The sequence below is a fragment of the Pyrus communis genome, chromosome 17 (assembly GCF_963583255.1).
Source record: "Pyrus communis chromosome 17, drPyrComm1.1, whole genome shotgun sequence".
Lineage (NCBI taxonomy): Eukaryota > Viridiplantae > Streptophyta > Magnoliopsida > Rosales > Rosaceae > Pyrus > Pyrus communis.
This window is the reverse complement of record NC_084819.1, coordinates 4,052,501-4,075,623: the sequence shown is the minus strand read 5'-3', so window position 1 is coordinate 4,075,623 and position 23,123 is coordinate 4,052,501. Positions and strand designations below refer to the sequence as shown.

The 23,123-nt window shown below is 36.5% G+C and overlaps 3 protein-coding genes across 3 annotated transcripts; all 3 read right to left on the bottom strand.

Moving 5' to 3' along the window:
• Positions 1-1,303: 1,303 nt before the first annotated feature.
• LOC137723273 (uncharacterized) lies at positions 1,304-6,854 on the bottom strand. The gene is made up of 15 exons (XM_068462430.1): positions 6,476-6,854; positions 6,340-6,389; positions 5,196-6,080; positions 5,026-5,092; positions 4,873-4,935; positions 4,033-4,096; positions 3,850-3,943; positions 3,692-3,775; positions 3,517-3,606; positions 3,358-3,382; positions 2,519-3,037; positions 2,369-2,430; positions 1,818-1,927; positions 1,629-1,716; positions 1,304-1,540 (listed from the first exon to the last, which is right to left on the bottom strand). Exons 1-15 carry the CDS (start codon positions 6,852-6,854, stop codon positions 1,304-1,306), a joined length of 2,817 nt encoding a protein of 938 aa, XP_068318531.1.
• A 1,314-nt stretch (positions 6,855-8,168) lies between these two features.
• LOC137722854 (vesicle-associated protein 2-1-like) lies at positions 8,169-12,500 on the bottom strand. The gene is made up of 8 exons (XM_068461955.1): positions 12,126-12,500; positions 11,780-11,917; positions 10,416-10,486; positions 10,238-10,319; positions 9,818-9,933; positions 9,615-9,740; positions 9,059-9,133; positions 8,169-8,473 (listed from the first exon to the last, which is right to left on the bottom strand). Exons 2-8 carry the CDS (start codon positions 11,838-11,840, stop codon positions 8,339-8,341), a joined length of 666 nt encoding a protein of 221 aa, XP_068318056.1. The 5' UTR covers positions 11,841-11,917; positions 12,126-12,500; the 3' UTR covers positions 8,169-8,338.
• Positions 12,501-16,698: 4,198 nt separating this feature from the next.
• Positions 16,699-18,974, bottom strand: LOC137722544 (large ribosomal subunit protein bL19cy-like). Its single transcript, XM_068461573.1, has 5 exons — positions 18,793-18,974; positions 18,297-18,665; positions 17,867-17,953; positions 17,647-17,780; positions 16,699-16,940 (listed from the first exon to the last, which is right to left on the bottom strand). The coding sequence occupies exons 1-5, from the start codon at positions 18,814-18,816 to the stop codon at positions 16,832-16,834; spliced, it is 723 nt and encodes a 240-aa protein (XP_068317674.1). The 5' UTR covers positions 18,817-18,974; the 3' UTR covers positions 16,699-16,831.
• Positions 18,975-23,123: the final 4,149 nt, after the last annotated feature.

Sequence of the window (23,123 nt, the reverse complement as noted above, 5' to 3'; positions counted from 1 at the left end):
AGTATGAAAAATTTTTAAATTTTAAAACTTAAATTGGACAAAGAGATCAAAAGAGAGGGGGTTGCAGGAGATGGAGAAAGAGAAGAGAGGAGGAAAAAAAAGTAAGAGAGGATCGGAGGAGTGAGAAAGAAGATAGACTATCGGAGGAGATAAAGAGGAAGAAGAGAGAGATAATGAAGAGAGAATGAAGAGAGGGGATTGGAAGAGAGAGAAAGAAGAAGAAAAAAAAAAGGAGAGGGAGAGAGACAGACTTGGAGTGAGAGGGGAGGAGAGAGGGAAAAGAAATGAGTGAGCCTTAAGTTTAAAAATTCTAAAAACTCACTTTGTGGTGTTTTTAGAGAATAGCCAATATTTTTAAGTTAGTATTGAGTTTAGTTTTTGAAAATAATCCTACCAAACAAGTTTTTAATGCCTAAAAATTGAAAAGTGTTTTTGAGTTTAAAAGGTTGGATTGAAGTAGAGTACCAAACATGACTTAAATTTTTTGTTTTAACCCAAAGGTGAGAGATGGTTTAAGAGGTGAAAAGTTTGAATTTAAAACACCAATGAGTTGAATATGAATGACGTAACTACTAGGATAATTAAGGTCCAATTTGTGATTGCTGTGCTTTTTTAAAATTCTACTGTGCTTTAAAAAATAATCAACTGCAAAATAAAATAATTGAGTGTTTATTTTGAAACAACTTTAAAATTGAGCAACTTTTGGTTAAAAAAAAAAAAAAAAAAAAAAAAAAGACAATGACAAACTGGGCCCAAAAGTATATATAACAGATGAAAAGCAAACAAAGATGAGATAAGATGGTGAGAGAAATGACAGGAGGACAACAGAGAAAGAAGAAATGAAAGAAAATAAAAACTTAAAATAGTTTTTCATTTTCATTTTCTGTTCATGAAAAATAAAACTTAAATTCAAAATGAAATATTATCAAACAAGAAATCGTTCGAGGAACAAGCACCTGGGCACATAAATTCCGATTTCTATCGTAGTATATATAATCCAACCGGTTACATATTTTACGACACTTAATACTACGATCTAGTAATATTCTTCTTCATTAGTAAATGAAAGATCTTAAATTTAAATCTCGTTGATTACGAGTTCAAACTAATTTAATCTCTCACCGCTTAAAAGTAACAAGGCTGTAACTATACAACATTTTTTCATCGATGCAAATTACCAAGACAAAGTAGGAGTTGGAGATTATCATACAACGTAGTCTAAAATCCAAAGCTCTAATCCCAACCGGTTAGTCGTAACGATGTTTTGTCCATCTAAAACTGGAGCCATTTCTTGCGTTCCAAGTTACAGCACCTGCCTCTGAAGCCTCAGCTTTCTCAGCTCTTCATGGCACGGAGCAAAAAACTCATGTCGAAGTGCTTCCTCGGCGCTTATCCTAACCCTCGGGTTCACTGCCAAGCACTTATCGACAAGATCAAAAAGCGGTCTAGGGATTTCGTTGTAGAAATCCGGCCTCTTTGTGCTCCTTCTACACCAATCCTGCAGTTTGATAGACGGCAAAGATTCTGTACAATAGAGGCCCTGTGACAAAATATTACTTTGCAATTTCAACGACTCTGCAGATTGAAATATCATGTACTAGATCGAAGAAGTAATGAATGATTAATACCGCTGGAAATGACGATTCGCGGTCGTGTAGCTTGGCAACTTCCCATAAATCTTCGCTGCCTCTCAACTTTGCGATGTCCTTTATGTTCCTGATGATACCCATGGCAATGGTTAGCAAAATATTTTATATAAAGAATACAGAGAACTAAGATTACGCATAAAGCGTTTGGATCGAAGCAAGGGTGTTTACTGTTCAGGATCGCCACCAAAGGGCGTTCTGCCAATCATGAAGTAGAGTAGAGTGACACCGGCAGACCAGATATCAAGCTTGGGGCCTTGATATGGGGATCTCAAGAGAACCTGCATAAACCACACAGAATTATGACAAAAAAAATCAAGAAATGAAAGAGCTGGTTTCAATCGTTTACCATAAGTTATCAAAATTGCACTGTTTTTCGTCATGATTCCATCTCAATTTATTTCATTAATCTAACAGCTTCATAGGAAAAAAAAAGAAAAAACTATCCAAACAATTTGGTTCAATTTCATGTGCAACTCAAGTACTCCAGAATGGGAGTGGAGAGTCAAACACAAGACCTCGGGTGAAGGGGTAAATGCTTTTAAACACTTGAGTTAGAAAGCTTCATAAGGTTGGTTATTGCTTGGCTAAGTTTCTTAGTACGAGTAACCAGTGTGATTCCAACAATGCATAAAGTTACAAAATTTACAGAGTGTAATGGCAGGATAAATTGTGGCTATATGGATAAACTATGGTAAATGTTACAACTATATGAACCTCACCTCCGGAGCTCGGTATCCTTTAGTTCCAGCACAAGGACCTTCTTTCTTTTGCTTTCCACCCCCTAAGACAAAATATGAACAAACAAAAGTAAAGAAATTTGCTAGTCCAACCAGATTGTCCAAGACTCCAAGTCACTGAAAGAAACAAACCTCTGCTTCTGATCAAATCTGCACCGCCAACACCATTGCCAGTTGAGTGCAGAGGCATTGGAGTGATATAGAAAAGCTTGTCATCCTCATTTCCAGGAGGGGCAGGAATCCTCTTTCTCATAGGAGCCGAAACACCTGATGATATATGGTTTTGATTCTGCATTGCTTCCTGTACTAGGTTGATGAGCTCCTTCCTTCCTTGGGATGGCACAGGTTCCCTCAACCTTTCTACTGGAGGAGTCCTGATATTACTCACATCCTTTACTGATGTTATACCTGAGCCATCTGCACCCTGACTTTTGATTAGGCTCCGGCCACCCGAAGAATTGTAGGGCTTTATTTGGCTAAGAGCCTTTTTTTTCAAGTCCCTCGGATCAAAAGTGGATTTGAGACCTTTTTTGGTCTCCCCATTGGCAATTATTAAGGACTTAGCAGTTGGCAACTTCTGAAGTGGGGTTCGAGGTACAGATTTTGCATTTGTAAGTTTCTCATCATAGTCATATCCAGATTTTAATTTGCCTGTGAAATACGAAAAATTAGCTTCATCAATTTTCCATTCTTTCTACCAGAAAACTCAATTAAAAAACATTTAGCATGTATAAGCAAAATGCTATTGTTGTTTTGTCCCTAATTCTCCAAATATAATGATCTGCAAAATTAAGAGTCTGGAGATTGAAATTAAACTGAAAGCAAAACGGTATGTGGATGCTTGTAACCATCATTTAGTACTTGTTTAACACTTGATTATCTATATAATCAGTAACACAACAAAATTGAGTTTCAATAATTATAACATGTGAACAATAAATCTGTTTTACATGGAAGAGATGAAAGCTTACGAGTTCCAGGCTTCATATGCAAATCCTGTCATATAAGGAAAATCAATATTGAGTAAAAAACACTAATAGATCAACAAATTTCAATATGGTTGCAACAGAAAAATAAATTATTGAAACAAACTAAAAATAAAGTAAAAAGTGGGGACAGGTATGACCAACCGTTGCAAGATTGAAATCTATGAGGTAACCCTTGTTGGCCTTACGAGAGAAAAGGAAGTTTCCAGGTTTAACATCTCTATGTACGACTCCCTGTGAATGCACAAAAAAAATATTTTTGAAACTATTACAAAAAGCTCTTGAATCCTACTAGAACATGCATAACACCAATAGTTACCTGTCTATGAAGGCTTGCCAGCGCCTTAAACAAGCAATAGCCATACCAATGTAGGTGAGAAAGACCTATCTCTTGCTTTAAAACCTAAAAGTAAAATCAATGTCAAACAAAAGCTTCAAAAGAAATGGAGAAAAGTTATGAAAATGTCCAATAATCACCTCAGGCCTATCATGCTCAACGTGCTGCAGTACAAAGCAACTGGAATTTTCATTCTTGATACGGCCTTCATATTTTATCACGAAGTTTTTGCCCCTACATTACAAAACTTACTGGGATGTAAAATCTCACTACTGCTTGCCACTAAAGCTCTAAATTTTGTACTTGAAACTTTAAACACTTACCCAAACTTTTCCAGCATCCTTAACTCATTGTTAACATGATTCTTATGAGCATTAGCATGCGGGCCTGTAGAGCGGTTAAAGAAATATGAGATATGGAACTTCGTTTTGGCTTCAACTAAAAAGGGTTTGAGTAACACCCTTCCCATTGGACCTGAAACCCCTTCGAGTATGCCATTTAAGTCTAACTAGAAGGGGGTTCTGGGGGCAGCTATAACCCCTTTCAAGCCTTAAACGGGTTGGAGTACACGGTATGCAGAAAACAAAGCACTTTCGATTTGCAACTCCAGGTTTTTTTTTTTTTTCAATTGCTTTCACACCCAACTTAATTTAGTTCCATTCTACCACCTAAATTATATCATAAATAATCCAGAATAAATAAAAAAAAACACATTATTAATGAGCCAAATTACAACATATTTGGATTCATAAAAGGCACACAGGGAGCATGTGATGACAGTGAACAGTTGATTGTTTAAGTTTATTAGGTAACTGAAAGTTGGGGAGCTGTCACTGGCTATAACATTTGGGACCTTCGGGTAAATGTTTCCTTTCCCTTCACTTGGTGTTTATTTGATATCTAAGTGAAAAGCTAGCACTGTCTAGGAAAAAGAAAGTTGACTTAAATTATTCAAATAAACAATGCCATAATTCACAAATGTGACTGAGATGCACTTTATGTGCAAGATTACGGAGTTTACCAAGACATCTAACCAGAATTGGTTGCTGACTTTAGGAGATAGCAGATATTTGTATTGCATATGCAAGCAGATTGAGTCGTCACAAGAGGCAACAGTCTGACCCCTCAGGACAATTGACATACAAAAATTATGTGTTACTTACACTTAATGGCGACCTTTTTCTCGTCATTTTTGGTCCGTGCCCTGTAAACAGTGCCATAACCACCTACAGTTTGGGAAACAAATAAGAAAATCAATGATGACAAAGAGGTTGATATGGATGCGAAAAATCCAACATAGTCAGATCATTATATACCTGAACCTTCTTCTTCTTCTACAATATAGGATTCAAAAATTGGAAATTCTTTTTTCTCCAGTTGATCCTACAAAGTGTCATATGCTTACTAAGTATAAGATCATTAATGAAACGCAGACTTGCACTCGTTGAAACAGAGAGAACATTTATATTTCAGAAGCGTAGCATACCTTAAGAGACACAGATTTATGGCGTCCATTTCTTTCATTAACATGCACGTCATCACAATTCCTTTTTGATTTCTGTACTAAGATGATTGGCTTTTGATTTGTTTCACACTTCTGGTTCTCTTTGGGAGTGGCAACAGCCTGATCATGCTCTAAGTTGTGTGATTGTAGTCTCGGAGCCATTTTATCCTTGTCAACCGCCTTCATCTTGGAGGAGGGCATCAACAATTGCTTTTGCAATACAGAAAATTCAGTAGCTGAACTTATGGTCTTGGTCTCATGTCTTCTTGTTTGCTTTTTATTCAGAGGCATCATATCTTCACAATCCGCCTTTCTCAATCTTTTGACCTTACGCCTAGGCAGCATATCATAAAGAGCAAAATTTGTCTGGGAGAAATTTTCTATTTCTCCATTAGGGCTGCGAGAAGCCACTAACAACTCTTCCTCCTCACCTCCAACAACTCTTTCATCTTCAACGAGTCCAACATTTGTAACTTTACAACTACCATTTACATTCTCATCCACGACTGGTGATATATTGTTCTCTTTCATTTCTTCCAGAGACAAATTCCCACTGCAGTCTATCTCATGTATGTCAGCTCCTTCATAAAAGACTAAATCATCAGACGCCATGATTGGAAGAACTGATTCTAAACCAATGACACAATCCATTACCAGCCTGTTAACCTTCGTTTCCACAATTGTATTGGTCCCCTCCGTTTGATCCTCTACATGGTCAACACTGTTCAATCCTAAACTTGATTGTCCAGTTCTGTAATTGATATATAACGAAGAATTTAACATCGATTTGTTCACCGTCAGTGTCATCCAACTTTGTAGCATATTTATGTATTTGCAGATGTAGTAGTCAGCCATATGAGAATGTGTCTGCAAAAAATGATCTGAATTACAAGCTTCCCAGATAAGCAATCTGTTTTATTTCACTTTATTTATACAACGACAAATCACCTTTCAAACGAAATAGAAAACCTCAAATTCAACATTTTTGTGTTCTCTTAGGATTACAAATTACCCGATTAAAGTGATTTTTTTATTTTGGTAGTTCAACATTTCCAGATTAAAATTTAAAATTAAAAAAAAAAAAAAGCAAAATTCAAAAATCCCCCAAAAAACAATTTAATCGTACCTTCCAACGAGTATGCCCAACTGCTTTCCGCGCTCTACTCTCTTCATTCACTGCAGTTCATCACAACCATTACCAACCAAACACATTAAATCCCAAAAAAATAAAATAAAAAACTACAATTAAATGTAACAGTTACCATTTCCAAAATCCACAATTAATCTCTTTGCTGCCGGAGGCCCGACTCCGGAATCCCAAACGACCCGTTTCCGCTTCCCCAAGCAGACTCTCACTGCATCGCCGGCACTGCGATGTGAAAAGAACTCGAGGAAAGCTGCTAAGGAAGCCGGAGACGGCGTGACGTAGAGCTGGTTCGATAAGCAGAGAGGAGAGCCCGGGGTGGAGCAAAGGTATCGGACTAGGTGAGGCGATGCGGGGAACAATGTGCATCGAGAGGCGAGCTCGGAGGGGTGAGTTGGGCGGCGAAGTTGTAAGAGGAGGGCGAAGAGGTGCCAGGCCTTCTCGGACTCGGAGACGGTTGGGGTTATGGGAGTTGAGTCGGTGGGACGAGTCGCCATTTCCACGGTTGATTGATGAGATTTGGATCGGAGACGGAGAGAGGGAGATTGGAATAGAAGGGGACAGATGGGCGCCAAATTTCGCACGTGTAGGGTTTGAGATTTAGCACCTGAAGAGTTCCCGCCATTTTTACCCTCTCTTATTCTTGAAAAAACAAAAAAAATTGTGTAATTTGGGCCTGTTAGGCCCAAACCAGATTCAATGGCCCAGATGGAAAAAATGAAGAAGAGAAAAAGACAATGGTTTGTTCATGTATAATTTGCTCAAAATGGACAAGACGACTTGAATTATTATTATTTTTTTTCCTCACAAATGATATTATCTATTATGAACTTTCCTTTTAGCCAATTATCCTCTAAACATTTAACTAATAAACTACCCTCCGTAACGTCAAACTTTCAAAGATTTCCATCAATTATTTCGTCACAATTGTCACGTAGACAACTCGTAAACACTTTCGATTTGCTTTATTCTCTAGACTTTTATTGTTTGACACCTTCATATTTTATCATATAGAATTTTAATTTTTTATTTTTTAAAAGGAGACTAGCTAGTGGCTTCGCCACTGGATTCCACCCTTTCGGGGGTTGGAAAGACTCACATAGACATATCAGCATTCCCTTGTCCACCATCGTATGATCCACCAACGCCAGGGATCAAATCCAGGACGTTTTTGTATGAACATGTGTTAGGTAATTGTTTTTAGTTCTTCAGAAAAATGAAAACTGAAAACAATTACTGAACGGAAAACTGAAAAATTAGAAAATGGATATCAAATGAACCATTTTCCTCCTGTAACACACCTTGCTTTAACCATGCATTTTTTTTCGTTTGATTTATTCAATCTGGTGACCAGTAATAAAGAGTAGTGTTTGAGAATCCGTTGAGTTAGGTATATGGAGTTCTCTGACGTGGAATCATGGTGAAAGTTAAGGATATGGAATCACAAACTGGGAAGGTTTACAGAAGATCCTGAGCAAGAAATAGCCGCTTCGGTATACAGAAATCCACCTCCCAAAATGCATTTATTCTGTTAATGCCTACCTTTCAACATGACATGTATTCCGCATCACATTCGTCACCAAACTTCGAATTACCTTAAGACTCGTAACAATCGGAAATTTGAAAATACGGCGTGCAAATTAACTTGCAAAACGGTGTTTTCAAGCTGCAAACAAATTTACCAGCCGGGAGCAGTGAGCGTACAACGCGACGGTGAAACATGTGCAACAGCGCTACTCAAGTTTTTTTCTAGGGAGACCTACCGAATAATGTCAGAAATGCTGCATACCGAGCGTATAACACTGTTGGGGGAAACAGAAAAATATTCAATAAATCAACTAATCGCGATGCAAATTTGCAACAATCATCATCAATATACAGAAACGGAAGTAAAGCAAACTTTCCAGCAAACGGAACACAAAGAAATTATACAATGAATTTGTCAAGAAAATATTTCCTGATATCCTGAATAAACGTTAAGTCATTCTGTAGATGGTGAAGACAACGAAAGGTTCAAGAGGAAGCCAACCATGAGTCCAATGAGTCCCACTAAAATTGCAAAGGTGAAGGAGAAGCCTGGGTCACTCTTCCGAAATCTTCGCCTCTTCAGTATATCCTGTAGTGAACAAAAGAGAATGTCGGGGGTGAGAGCGCAAGCATGTCGTTTGACATATTTAACCAAACCACTTTCTGAAGGACATTTCCATATATAGTTTATATAATTATACTTCCCCTACTTATTTCAGCTCCTATCAACCTCACCCGCATTGTCTGAATACATGTTGAAAGTAGGAAGAAAAAACTAGTCAAAATCCAGATACATACGTATCCAGATACCGGGTCATTTAATTTCTTGAATTGTTGTTCCGAGCATTAAACTTATAAGTACTTCTGACCATATATAGCTCCTCGTCTTCAATTTTCCAGAATCTCTATGGTCACCTAATAAAATTCTAGTCTTCCAGCTTTTATAAGTTGTGATGAATGTCTCTTTATGTTGTATTAAATATACGTTGGAGCGTTAGATTTGAGATTAAAATATTTCCATGGTCCAGACTCAGGATTAACGCACCAACTTTTAATGTTTGGACTCTAGCTATAGGTAAAGATCAAACAATCAAGGATAAGCTACTTAGGTTAATACTTTAGTCTTTCTGTACGTGTGTGTATTAGAGAAGCAGAGGAATAATTATCTACTAACCACATCCTGTTGAAGTTGCTGTGTTTGTCTAACAGCTGCATCTCTTTCTTCCTTCAGGCGCTGGAAAGCTTGATTCTACAAGTACAAATTCTAAAGAGTTAGAATATGAAATTAATTCAAATATATTATGAATCACTGCAATAACCTATGACATTTTATATTGGGCTGTTACAAGTTTTCAGTAAGCAAGCACTGAAAAAATGTCAACTAAACAAATGGGAGCACATAATCTTCGTATAATTCAAATAACAAGTTCAGATGATTCACACTTCACATGATTTCTTAAATTTTCTTTTATTATTATTTTCAGACATAGGATTGTTCTGCAGATAAATAATATGTGGAATAAACTTCACACAAATGCCTAAAATATTGTGGTTAAAAAATGCTAAACCAATAACTTCATTCAGCGACCACCTTTAATCACTACTAGAAGTCAATACTTGTTGTTTTTCTAATTATGCTTTGTATTGCAAGTGATGAAATGTAACATACAACACAATATTTGGATTAATTTTGTGAAGTAGTGGATTAAAGACCTTCCCTAAAAACTTACAGAATTAGTATCAAGACTATGCATGGAGCTCTGCATAGCTTCATCTTCTGAGTTTCCTTGAGCGGGAGTGATATACACAACTCTAAGCTTGCACTCCTCTAAAACCCTTCCACTTTCCTTGGTGAACTAGATCAAATGTTGTGTTAAAATGACAAATCAAGCTAGCAAAACAGAGCGAGTAATGTCCAACTTAAAATTCTTACAGTATCTTGTGGAAGGTCATCAACATCGGTATTTGGAGGCACTGTTGTACTCAGCAGAAGAAATTTATCTTTGCACTGCATATCTGGAGGATATTCTCGTTGGGCTTGGAGGGTGACTGCAGACCCAGCAGTTAGTTGGAAGCCAGTATTACAAAAGCTTTTAAGGATATTAAGGTGCGTTATGTGCATATAATAAACACTAGTCGACGGTGCATGAACAATATGTTACATTCTTATGATTGGCCAAAGCCAGCTAACACAATCTTAGATTGAAAACTTTCCATTTGAAAGTATTGCCTGAGAGGATCACCAATACTGGAGATCACTTGTTGGGCAGTCAGAGGTTTCTGAAGTTCGAGGTTAAGAAATAAGATTACAAAACAAATGGAAACTGTAACAACATGATGAGAAGAGTATTACCTCTGATTACATATGAATCCCAAGGCTGTATAATACCAGTGTTGGGCCGTACAAAGTACTTCTTCGGTGAAGTGGTTTTAACCTAGAAACAAGAGAATGATGAAAACAATTAAAAAACATGCACTAGCAAATTTTAGATTGGATAAACATTGAATTCATTTATGAACAAAATTGGTACCTTAAAAGCAACATGGTGTTCAGTGTGATTGACAACTTTTAGATCACAAAAGCCTTGCTTTTCCAGTTCAACTGATCAAGAAAGTCATATTCATTAGTATTTTATCAAACGTCATTAAACAATAAAAGAAAAAACTTTTTATGAAAGAATTTGAAAAGAAATTGCCTGGACATGGCACTAACTATAGTCAAAATTATGTAATAGTCCAATATGTATTTATGAGATTCACCCTATTAGCCGGAATTGTTTCAATTTGAACCCTTCCAAAAACCAGAGGAGTGCTGGCACTGCTTATCATGAGCATAGGTAGGTAATTAGGTATAGAGCAAAACATAAGTATGAAACTTAGGGCAAGCAAGTTCATGGGATTCAGTGCTGGAACCAGCAGTATATGTTGTTTGTAGTGGATTTCATCACAATGTGTAGTCACTCTTGTTTTTAACATACCTAATTCAGCAATTCTTAGATTGCTGCTAAACCAGTAAGATCTGAAAAGAAACCATAAGTCAACCACAGAGTTCAGAGAGTTAAAGGAGTATAACTGCTAAGGTGACCACGGAGTCCAGAAATCTGCTAAACTATAGGGTATGTAATCCCAGTCACTAAGCATAGTAATTAGTAACCCTTCGATAACTTTCTGAAAGTAATTAGTAACCCAATAAAACGAAGATTCCTAACAATATCTAGGATGTAACCTAGGGGGTGGTATAAAAGCTATTCAACAATTGTTAATAAAAATCCGCTTTGGTCATTTAAGACAAAGGTTAAAAAGTAGAGCTCAAAAACCCAAAGAAGAGGCCATGAGGTACTCAACAAGAGAAGCAAAATAACAATAAAATAAAAACGACTCGTGTCGAATGAGAGGTCCGTCACACATTATCTTATACGAGCTAAAGAAACCCTCCTCAAACTTTTTCCTTTGATCATATTCACCTTTTTCTTAGCACCCGCCATCATGTTAACAATCATTCAACATAAATCTACCGTCAATTGACAACGCAAACCTTTTAAGATACAAGCAATCATATATGCCTAGATCACAAACCTTGCTGAGCTACAAAAGTAACCCAACAATCTATTGTTAATCTTAATTAAGAAAAAAAACTAGCAACAATGATCTCTTCCCCTTCAAGTCACCCAAAAAACTCATTGTCAATGAAATTCCAACATTTATGAGTTCATGCAATTCAATTATCCTCGAATTCTCGGGAGAAAAAAAAAAAAAAAAAACATCTTTCTATGATCATTCGAGTATAATCATGATCAATTTCCCACAATAATTCAACTAAACCCATCTGATTACCCAAAGCGGCATGCACGTATGTGTGTGTGTGTGTGCAGGCAGAGAGAGAGAGAGAGAGTACATAGGAATTTGAGCTCATCAGGATGAACGGAAATCAACTGATTACCACCACCGGCACTCATGATGGAACACCACCAAAGATGCAAACAATTTTCCTTCTTTCTTTTTCTTCCAAAATTTCACCAAACAATCTCAAACCCTGCCGTTCAAATTACCAGAACAAACCCTAGCTCAGAAAATCAATTACAAAAACATGAGAGAATTAACGACTCCGCGAGTACATGGTTCACATAGAGAGAGAGAGAGAGAGAGAGATAGAGAGAGAGGTGTTTGTGAAAGAAAATGTGCTTATGTGTTAGTGAGAGAAAGAGAGAAGGAGAGATAGAGAGATTGAATTGGGAACTAACATATGGCAGGAGGAGGTACGGATTGCTCGGTCCAACGGCAAATTCGACCTCAGCTTCGGAGATTCAGCCACCAAGATCGGGTTCGGTCCGAGCGATCTTCAACACCAAAACCAAACTCACCTCCTAATTAGATTTTAGAGAGAGAGAGGAAGAGAGAGAGAAGGGGAGGCTCCGATGGAAACGGCGGAGCTTCGAATTTCAATAAGAAGGGCAAGGTGAGGAGGGAGGGAGAGAGAGGGACGGAGAAGGCCACGTGTCAAAAGGAAGGGAGTGATGACGCCCGCTTCAAAAGTGAGAGACAACGCTGACGCTCAGGAGAGGAAGAGGAACTGGGGAAGGCTTTCGTGGTGGCGATCCTTTAGACTTTCGTGTACGTATTACGTAAATACCGTCCCATAACATACCCATAGTCACCCATTAATAATTAATAATCTAATTAATACAATTCTGTTTCTCAGGCAAACGATGGTTAGCTTAGCTAATAAGATTCCTATATTGTGTGCCGTCGTCTCATTAAATTTAAGTCTCGCTATTGGCAATTCTCGTTGATTGGTGCATAATTTGTTAATTTTACGTAAATTCTTATCATTGACATTTGGCATGTTAGGTACCACATGTAAATCATTTCGGCTCGAGGTTGTGATTATATCTTGATTATGTTGCTGAGAGTCTTGAAAACTCTTAATTATTTATAAGGGAAATGTTATTGGTACTTCAAAAATCTCATTCTACACTTCTCTCACAAGTGTATTTTTCTTTCATAATATAGAAAGTTTGGAGGCTAGAATGAGATTTTTGGAATGCTAATAACAATTCCAATTTACAAAAGGGATATCTTTATGTCAACAAAATAAAAAATAAAAAGACAATTGATTTTTATTATAAAACAAAATCATGAGCATGTCTCTATTAATTAATGAAACCTTTTTTGTCAACCAAAAGAGGGTGAAAAGACAACTTCGTCTATTATCACACAAAAAAAAAAATGATGGGCAATAATGTAATTTCACAGGTCCAAATTTTACAGTTTTTTTATTGAAGCCTCATTTACATGTGATGTTAAAATATCTCTAATATTTAAATTTTTTTTAAAAAAAAAACCAAGAACAAAAATCTCCCACTCCTCCCACGTTCTCTCTCCCTCTCTCCCTCTCTCCTTCTCATTTTCTAAAAAAATATATTCATACACACAAAATATGTAAGCAAATGCTAGTATAATTATAAACAAACTAAATTTTACAATTTTATTCAAACACTACACACACGTTATCATAACATCTTTAATTTGAAAAAGAAAAAAAACATCCACATTTCTTCTCTTTCACGTTTTCCTTCAACTTTTCTCCTTTTTGTATTATAATTTTTATTCTTTTTATATTTTATATTTATATACACATAATGTGTGTTAATCTTCGTTTTGTTACTTATTAATTAATCAGGAGAGAGAAAAGCATTTAAAAGTAAAAAAAAAATTATATTTTTCTAGAAATAGTGTGTATTTTGTTCACTTCCAAAAATAGTGTGCGTTACTTTGGTTCAGTTTTCAGAAATAGTGTGTAATTTTGCCATAGTTCCAGAAATAGTATGAGTTATTTTGATTCATTTTCAGAAATAATGTTGATTATTTTGTTGTAGTTTCATAAATAATGTTTATTTTGCTTCCAGAAATAGTGTGAATTATTTTAGTTACGTTTCAGAAGTAGTGTGAATTATTTTGGTTACTTTTAAAAAATGGTGAGGATTATTATAATTTTTTGTTTATCTTTGAAAATTTTTTTGAAGTATTATAATTGAGTAGAAGCATAAAGGCATCATTTCCCTTCATGATAAATTCCAAATGTTAACGTGACTAAGGAAATTTAAGGATTTTCTTTAGTGTGGGTGAATTCATATAATCGCAACTAAGCATAGAGGCCTTCCTGTTTGTAGCTTGATTCATTCCTTGTTTTAATATAGTCATGATGATGTTTTCCTCACGTCATCCATCGATTCCATCCCTCTGTATATGCAAGAGATGAAGAAGCTAATTAGCTAACAAAAATAAAGAATGTTAAGGAGAAAAAAACAAAGAGAAAAAGAAAATAATATATGTGTGGGTATATCTGTATACCTATATGTGTGTATATACATGTATACGTATATGTATATAAACACACATGCCCTATAGGCAAAGGGATCCCCATTTTTTGAAAAAAATGGGGATTAAGTGTGGACCCACTCCACATCAAACTTAACGATCCGAACAGTCTATTTTGTAAGTCTCGTTTCATAGATCATCTTTACAAAAATTCAATTCAATCCAAAATCATTTGCTTATCTAATTATTAAGATAAAATTTTATTGTTTCTTATGTAACAAAGTATTCATTAATTTCTTTGAACTAAATTAGATGTCTTAAACATTTCTAATTTTGCTAATACTTTGCAAGGATAATCTATAAGGTGTAACTTGAAAAATAGACGATTTAGATAGTTAAAGTTTAATGTGGTGTGAACTTTACAACCAATCCCCATTTTTATAAAAAAATGGAAATCACTTCCCCCGTGTGTGTGTGTACACGCACCTTTGCCGTCATCATCTACAAGTTGCAAAGTTGGAGATTGTTGGGCGGCCGCTTATTTGTAGGCTTTAAAGTCATTCTTTCTACTTCACAAGAAGGGATGTTTTCATTCGAAATTACCTCAGCCATCTCCAATCACCTATAAACGTAAACAGAAAATTCAATTACGGAACATCGAATTCTTCTCTTCTTCATCAAATTGAAAGGTTAACAATCAGATGAATGAGGAGGGAAGGGCAGAAATTTACTTTTGGTTTTTTTGCCGATGTCGGTGAAAGTTTAAGTCCCTTGCTCAGAGCTGCTATGCGATATTAGAAAGAATGGAAGGTTTTGAATGTTAGGAAGAAATGGGGGAGACAGCATATGAGAGATCTCCATAAATGGGATTTGAATTTCTTCCAGATCCAAATTGTGGGGATCCTAGGAATCTTCACATCCTAATCGATTATCGTATATCATACGGTCAGAAATTATTTTGAATTTTTTATTTAAAATCAAACATAAATAGTATCTAATAAAAACTGACCGTACGATGTACGATGAACGTCTAAAATGTTAGCATGATGAAATTGAGGTTCCACCATAGAACCAATTGGCAATATGAGGAGTAACCCAAGACCATATAAGAACATAGCAAACTTTGTCCCTCATTGATGTGGGATAACTCTCAACACGTCCTCGCACGTGTAGCGGATTTTCGAGCCTACACGTGGACAACAACTGGGTGACGTGACGCTCATGTGGCCGTTGGGCTTCACACATGAACAACCTTGCTCTGATGCCATGATGAAATTGGGATTCCACCATAAAACCAATTGTCTATATGGGGAGTAACCCAGATCATATAAGCACATAACATACTTTGTCTCTCACCAATGTGGGACAACTCTCAACACTTTAGGATCCCCACAAAAGAATCCGGAGAGGATCCTCATATCCATAAATGAAGAGAGATGCTTGTCGTTAGGGATAAAATCGTAAACTCAATGTTTGGGCCATTTTAATTGGATTGATTTAGTGTTTAGGTTTGTTCTAACCATTAAATAAAGTTATTACATGACTTTTGGTTAAAACTCAAAGTTTTCAAATTCTTTTTATTTTATTTTAAATCCATTTAATTGCATTCTTTTAGATGTAAATACGAATATTAATTGGAAACTTTATTTATTTATTTTATTTTAACAAATGATATTATCTAGACTAAGGAGGAGGAGGTGTGCTTAGCCTCACAATGAACTAGCAATAATGTGGTTCAAATTCACCTTTGGCGAAAATCAAACCTAAGACCTCTCATTTATAAGTAAATAGGAATACTACTAAACCGTAGTACGAAGTAGCAATATTAATTGGAAACTTGAAGTGTGTCAACAAATATTGATGGATGGTGAATAAAGATTCAAGGCATAAACAAAAGAAGGGCGGAAGCCTAATACAAAAGAACTCGCCAACCACCGGATTTAAACCTCAAGAGACCTCCAATTTAAAAGTAAAAAAGAATATTATTAAACCGTAATACTGAGTAGTCTCGTTTGAAAAACTTTACTTGTGACACTTATACTATTAATAATTAAATACCAAATAGCTAGAATCAATTTTTAGCACTAAAAGTTATTTTAAATTGATCATGGCACAGGATGTGAATATTTCCAAATTAAGAAGAAAAAAAAGATACAACATTCTTTTTAGCTTCTCACATGCCCCTTTTAAATCCTGTATGTTGATTCTGTTTGACTTATCCGATCTGATGGTTAAATATTAATAGAGGTGTGTGAGAAACTAAAAGAGATGTGTGAAAATCACATCCATTTCCGAATACAAGAGGTTTCCATAGGCTAAGGAAGACCTCCAGCAGGGAAGGAAATATAACCTACATGCACCATTGGAAATATGCTGTCATGGTTGCTGTAAAATAAAATTAAAAAAACACTGAGTTCCTCCCAATTAATCAACTGAAACAGCAATAGAAAGAAAGGGGGAAATTAACCTAGCATATATTTATAGATACAACAAAAATTGGGGAGAACTGATACACATATCACATTCAATGGATTCCTGGATGGAAATACATATAGTTTTTACAACGTGACGGTTTTCATGAGACTACTCTGAAACCGAAAACAACCAAACAAGAGCCGTATACTATTTCTCATTTGAACGTCGACAGCCTTGGAAGCTTGTCTCTCAAATAGTACAACCTCGCCCTCCTGACCTTCCTGTGACTAAGTACCTTTAGCTCCTTAATGTTTGGTGAGTATCTGAAATGACAAGCAATAGAAACTAAAACCTATCACACAAAAATATTCTTAACGGTAAATATGATTATAAAGCTCTAATCATTTCAAAACTCGAGGGAAGGCTTTAAGGCGAGAAATAGCCAGTAAGCATGGTAACACTCATACGAGCCTAAGCATCATCATCATGAATCCAAAACTGAATTCTAGGCATATTCTACGGGAGACAGGGTTTTTCTTCTCTCGTATATTTTATTAAGTACAAAAAGTTGAAAACACAACGAAAAAGAAACCCTTTTGGGGTGGTTGGGGTGAGAAGAATCTGATAAACTTCTTTGCAACCTCCTAGTGCATGCTTCTAAAATGATTTAATCACCTATGCACCCAACTACAAATATGGGTCGAGTTGTTTAAATTTCAAAGAATGAAACATAAAGTTTGCAATGAATTAGATTAGACTAGAAAATCCTAATAAATAACCATCAGTGACTATAAATATCCAACATAGATTTCTCCATGTTAGGTTCTTCAGAGTCATGTCATCAGAATTCAGAGATATGGCGAGGGATCAAAGCCCACTGACTCAAAAAAGACCTCATCGGTAACTGTTGCCGAAAGTTAATCATGTATAGCCCGATTAGTTATTTGTGAAGTGTTATTGGACCACATTAAACATATGATTCTGCAGAAAAATCAAGCTGAGCATGTAGAACATAAAAGAAAAACTTACAGTGGGAACACAATCTCAACCCCTATGCCAGCAATAATCCTCCGAATGCGAATAGTTGTGTGAATACCAGCATTTTGTCTTGAAATGACAATGCCTTTATAGATAGACAACCTTCTCTTATTTTCAGGAACTTCCTGTAAATCATACACATAAAAAGAATCACAACAGATGCAATCGGGGACGGTATAAATCTGGAGAAATGAAGCAGAACCACTATTACCAGTTTAATTTGCACAACATCTCCAGTTCTAATGTCGGGAACTGGCCTTTCCTGCTCTGCCGCCTCAACTGCCCTTTTATTTAATATCTAAGCAAACAGAAGAATTCTGGTCAACATTAATCTCGGGTTTTAACAATCACTTAGGGTTGAATGGCGAAAAACCAAACGACAAACACCCTGTTTAAATACATTCCAGCTAACAAATAGCCAATGAAAAATGCATATTTTGAAATCCCTGCTGCTCTGCTGAGAATATAGAACGCAACGCAACATCGATATCATTTTCATTCCCACATTATGTCACCCACAGCATAATGATATCGATTTCAAAATTATGTCTTGGCGGGTTCAATTCTTCACTTTTGTTACATTTTCACACAAAGCAAGCAAAACAGCAATAGAGAGAGAGAAAAAAAAGGGAACGAATTACCCCCATTATATCTCCGAGCTTAACCCGAGACTTTCTCGGCGGCTTCGGCTCTTCGGATTCAGGCTCCAGCACTGCTTCTGCTTCAGCTTCTACCACGGCCACAGAGGCCTCGCCGCTCCCAGTTGCTTCATTCTCTTGGGCATCATCAGTGGCTCCGACTTCACCTTCAGAGCTCGGGTCTGCTCTCACAACGAAGTTCCGTTTCGATATCGCGGAAACAATGGGACTGAAAACGGACCCAATTGAGCTCGATGAAACCCTAGAGAGTGAAACCCGGGCGGAAATGGAAGAGCGGCGAGAGAGGGCAGCTGAAAACCCGAGCTTTACTGGCGGGTATTGATTAGGGTTTCGTGGAATTGTTATCAAAGCCTGAAAACCCACAAATTCATCAATTTCCCTCCACATTATTGCTACAATTCACACACACGCACACCACACACACAACACACAACACACAGACACGGACCAAATGTATTGAGAGAGAGAGAGAGAGTACCTGTGGAAGAATTTTGGAGCCCATGGGAATTAGGATTGTGGGAAATGAGGAAATGGTAGAGAGAGAGAGAGAGAGTTAGAGAGTAGAGGTCATGGGAGTAACCATGGAGTCTGCTTCGAAGAGGAAAGAACGAGGAGGACACAGACGGCCTTATCTGTTCTATCTATTCCGCACGTGCGTCGCACGTAGGAAAATCACGCTTCCTTTTTTTTGTTTTGTTTTTTTGGGAATATTTGTTTCTCCTAGTTGGACTTGTAAAGCGTTCGGAGATGGGTCGGACCACTCTATATCCGATCCGATTTTGAAACCGTTTCAAAACAATACGGTTCGATAATTCGACGGATCTTCTAAAATTAAGTCCATGTCCGTTTTGTTGGTCAGGGGCGAATCTTATTAACGGACAATAAGATACGAGTCCCCTTCAAGTTTTTGGCCTCAAAAAAGATAATATGAACAGGAATTAAGGTCCTGCTTAAATTGAAGTTATCTTTCGACATTCGATACGATGTTGAATCAATTGACGATGAATACTAATCAACTCATCACCACCAACTCTATCACTCGCTCCTCATCCAAAATCACTAGAAGACGGATATAACATAAAAATGTTTAGTTGTAAAGCTGATTTTGGTAGCTCATGAAGAAGAATTATCTCATCTCATATGTCTAATAAATTTCTTATGAGTCCTAATAATTCGACAAATCTTTTTGGTTGTTAAGTTATAGTAGCACTGAGCAACATTCAACAGCCCCATTTTGGTTTTGCACTAAAGTGCCTTAAGTAGCCCCCGAAGAGTCCATTTTTCTCTCTGTCTGAGCTTTCAAAGATATACCAACCATAGGCTGCTTCGGTTTGGGATTAGGAAGAGAGAAGTTTCGACGGCCCTAGCCGAATCCGTAAATGGAAAACGTGACAATGGAAATTGAGGGTTCGACAACTTTGAAAGGGTCTGCAACTGTGGATGTGTTGGTTGAGAAAAAAAATTATAGAATTTGGTTGTGGTGTTAAGAGCTTGTTGGGTTAGAAGGGATACTACTTTGGTATAAATGGAAATCCCTCTCACTTATGTGGTGAGTTTATGTAACAACTATTTGTCCAGCGTCAGGTTATAAGTTGGTATTACAATTTACAATCATGCTCCTATGTCTTCACTTTTAAGTTTCTAACAAAGTAGTGGCTAACGTCACAATCTAAATTTCCACATGTTATTTTGGGTGACTTTTGTCGCGTTACCTGCCATAAGACTCCTCTCGTTGTTTTATAGTTGGTTCATGAATAAAGTCTCCGTCATACCACTGAGATCAGGTTCTTAAAAAAGAAAGTAAACCCACTGCTTGGTTTACGGGAAGGGAGAATAGGGAGGTGAAGTGGAGAAGAGAGGGGGCTGTCATCGACTCGAAGCCGGAGGGGAGTTGGTGACGGGAAAGGTGGGTTGGGTGTTGGGTTTTCTTTTAGAAGACAACTTGGGGTTTCTTTAAGAAATAACATTTGATATTGCTCTTCACTTGTAAATATGAGGTTTTAAGTTCGAATCTTGTTGATAGTGAATTCGATACTAATTTATTATTGCCTCACTGTGTGACTTAGCCCCATATTCTGACCCTTTAATGTAAATATATAGTTGTCTAAAAAATAAAAAAATAAAAAACAAAGAAGAAGAAATCATTAGCAAACTACGATCGTTAAACTACAAAAATTGAAACAATACAAAATTAGAGATTCTCTCAAATTATAAGCAGAAGGTCTTATATTCGACTTAATGCAACTTTATGATCTAGCTTTGATTTGCCTTGGGACATTCCATATTGTCCCTTATCATCAAATGTGTCAATTTTTTCTTGTCAAATTGAAGTATCTCGGGGCCTTCTGCAAATTGATCTAGCTTTGATTTGCCTTGGGACATTCAATATGATTTATTTATGGCGAAGGAATAAATGTGCAGCGCACAGTGCTGTCAAATTGACGTTTTGGGATTCTTTGGGCTTTTTGCCATCCAAGATAGTGTCTTTTGGGTTCGAGGCCTTCTGCAATTATGTTCTGGACATCTCAAGCTTTAATTCCAGCTATTTTGGGCCAGTTTTGGGGCCTTAAAGATCTAGAAATGTGGCTATTTTGAGACTATGCAGATTTTGGACGAATTTTACTAGTCAATTTAGGATTATGTTTCTTAATTTATTTTAATTTATTTGGTTTCCTAGTATTATTCTAAGACCTTTTCTAGGTAGGATTTTATTTTCTAGTAGTATAAATAAGGCTTTTTAGTCATTAGGGTTGAGAGGGGGAGAAGGAGAGAACGCACGCACACTTTAGAGAGCTTTTGGATTCAAGTTTATTTTCAAGGTGTTTTCTAGCCTTGTTTTAAATAATATTTCGTTGTATGATTGTTAGTAACTAATTTCCATTTGCTAGGGCGAGGCCACGAGCCTTAGCAAGAATATGTAGTTTCTTTTTAATTTGCTTATGATATTTTGCATGCAGATTTTGAATTATTAATCACCGGTTTAAACTATCTAATTGTCTTAATGCTTAGCTACCATTAGGATCTTTAGAAAAGTAATTTGATGCAATTTTGGTTGGAGGTTGGTCCCTGAAATTGACAAAGGTTTCTTGTGATTAATATGTGCAAGTTCACTTAGGATGAATACCACGTCTTAAGGGTTGTATGGGTTTTCAAAAGGTTTCACAAAGCATAATGAGTCATGCATGTTTAGATTTGATCTGAATACGACAGACGAATTGCATGTTTGATATACGCTCTACATTGGGGTTCCAAGTAGCCATATATTAGGAAAACCTAACCTTTAAAATATGCATATGTAATTCATAAGTAAATGGAATAACTACATAGGATTGTTAAGGTGACGCAGGAACCCTAGGCTTTTACGATTTTAATTTTCAAAAACTGTTTTCTTTTAGTTTATTTTATCTTGTCATTTTATTTAATTGTTTTCTATTAAAATCGTTTTTATTATTTTAAATCATAAAATCAACATTTTTCTCAACTTTGTTTTAAATAATTAATTAAGATTTTATTTAACACAAATTATTCATTCAATCCTTTGTGGATAACCACCTTGTTAGAGCTGCTATACTACGATAACTTTGTACTCTTGCAAGTATTTCTCTGGAGAAAAAATTAGTTCATTGCCTGACTAGGTAACTAGGAAATTCAAAATCTGCTTGAATCTAGAATAATGATTAGTAGGAAATGTTAAGAATCAATGTCAACCCAAAACAATAAGTAATCCACAACCCAATCTAAAGTCCAAGTCCATATCTAGTTTGATGATGTAATTGCTTACAATTGCAAAGTTAGGCAATGTTAGGTATGGTTGAGTGGAAAAAATTAGGTGAAATTAATGGGTTTTGTGTGGTAGCAAATAATCTTAGTTTAATTAAGTGTGTGGTGTAGCTTTCATTTGGTTTGCTATAAATACCCAAGTCCCCAAGCATTGTATATCATCCAAGGAAAAACAAAGCCTAGAGCTAAATAAGAAAAGCTTTGCTAATTAGTTTGTTTTGTGAGCTTTCTTTAAGAGTGTGCTCTATTTTCTTCTTCTTGGGATCATTAGAGTTATCTTGGATACTCTTCTTATTCAACAATTGGTATCAGAGCCAAGTCGGTCAGGGATCGTTCTTGGTAGAGCATTGGTTGTAAAGTCTCTTGAAATTCCGAGTATGCTCTGTGGTTGCAGTTTTGACTGATCTTCCACATCAGAAAAGATTTATTGAGATTATTGTTGGGGTTATCACAAACCTTGAGAGTGAGCTTCTTTGTGTCGAGAGTAGTGTATTACTCTGCACGGTAGTCACTCAAGCTTGTTCGGTGTAGACAAAGTCTTGCCGATACGATGGGTGATCTTCAAGTTGTTGGAGGAATCAAGAAGCTCAACAACCAAAACTATAACACGTGGGCAACGTGTATAGAGTCTTACCTTCAAGGTCAAGACTTGTGAGAGGTTGTCGGTGGTAGTGAAGTTACACAACCGGCAGCGGAAGATGCTAACGGCGTCTTGCGGAAGTGGAAAATTAAAGCAGGCAAATCAATGTTTGCCTTAAAGACCACAATAGAAGAAGAAATGTTGGAGCACATTCGGGATGCTAAAACGCCAAAGGAAGCATGAGACACTTTTGTTACACTCTTTTCGAAGAGGAACGATACAAAATTGCAACTTCTCGAGAATGAGCTGCTATCGATGGTACAACACGACATGACGATTGCCCAGTACTTTCACAAGGTGAAGTCGATATGCCGCGAAATTTCAGAATTAGATCCAACAGCTCCTATTGGGGAAACCAAGATGAAGAGAATAATTATCCATGGTTTGAG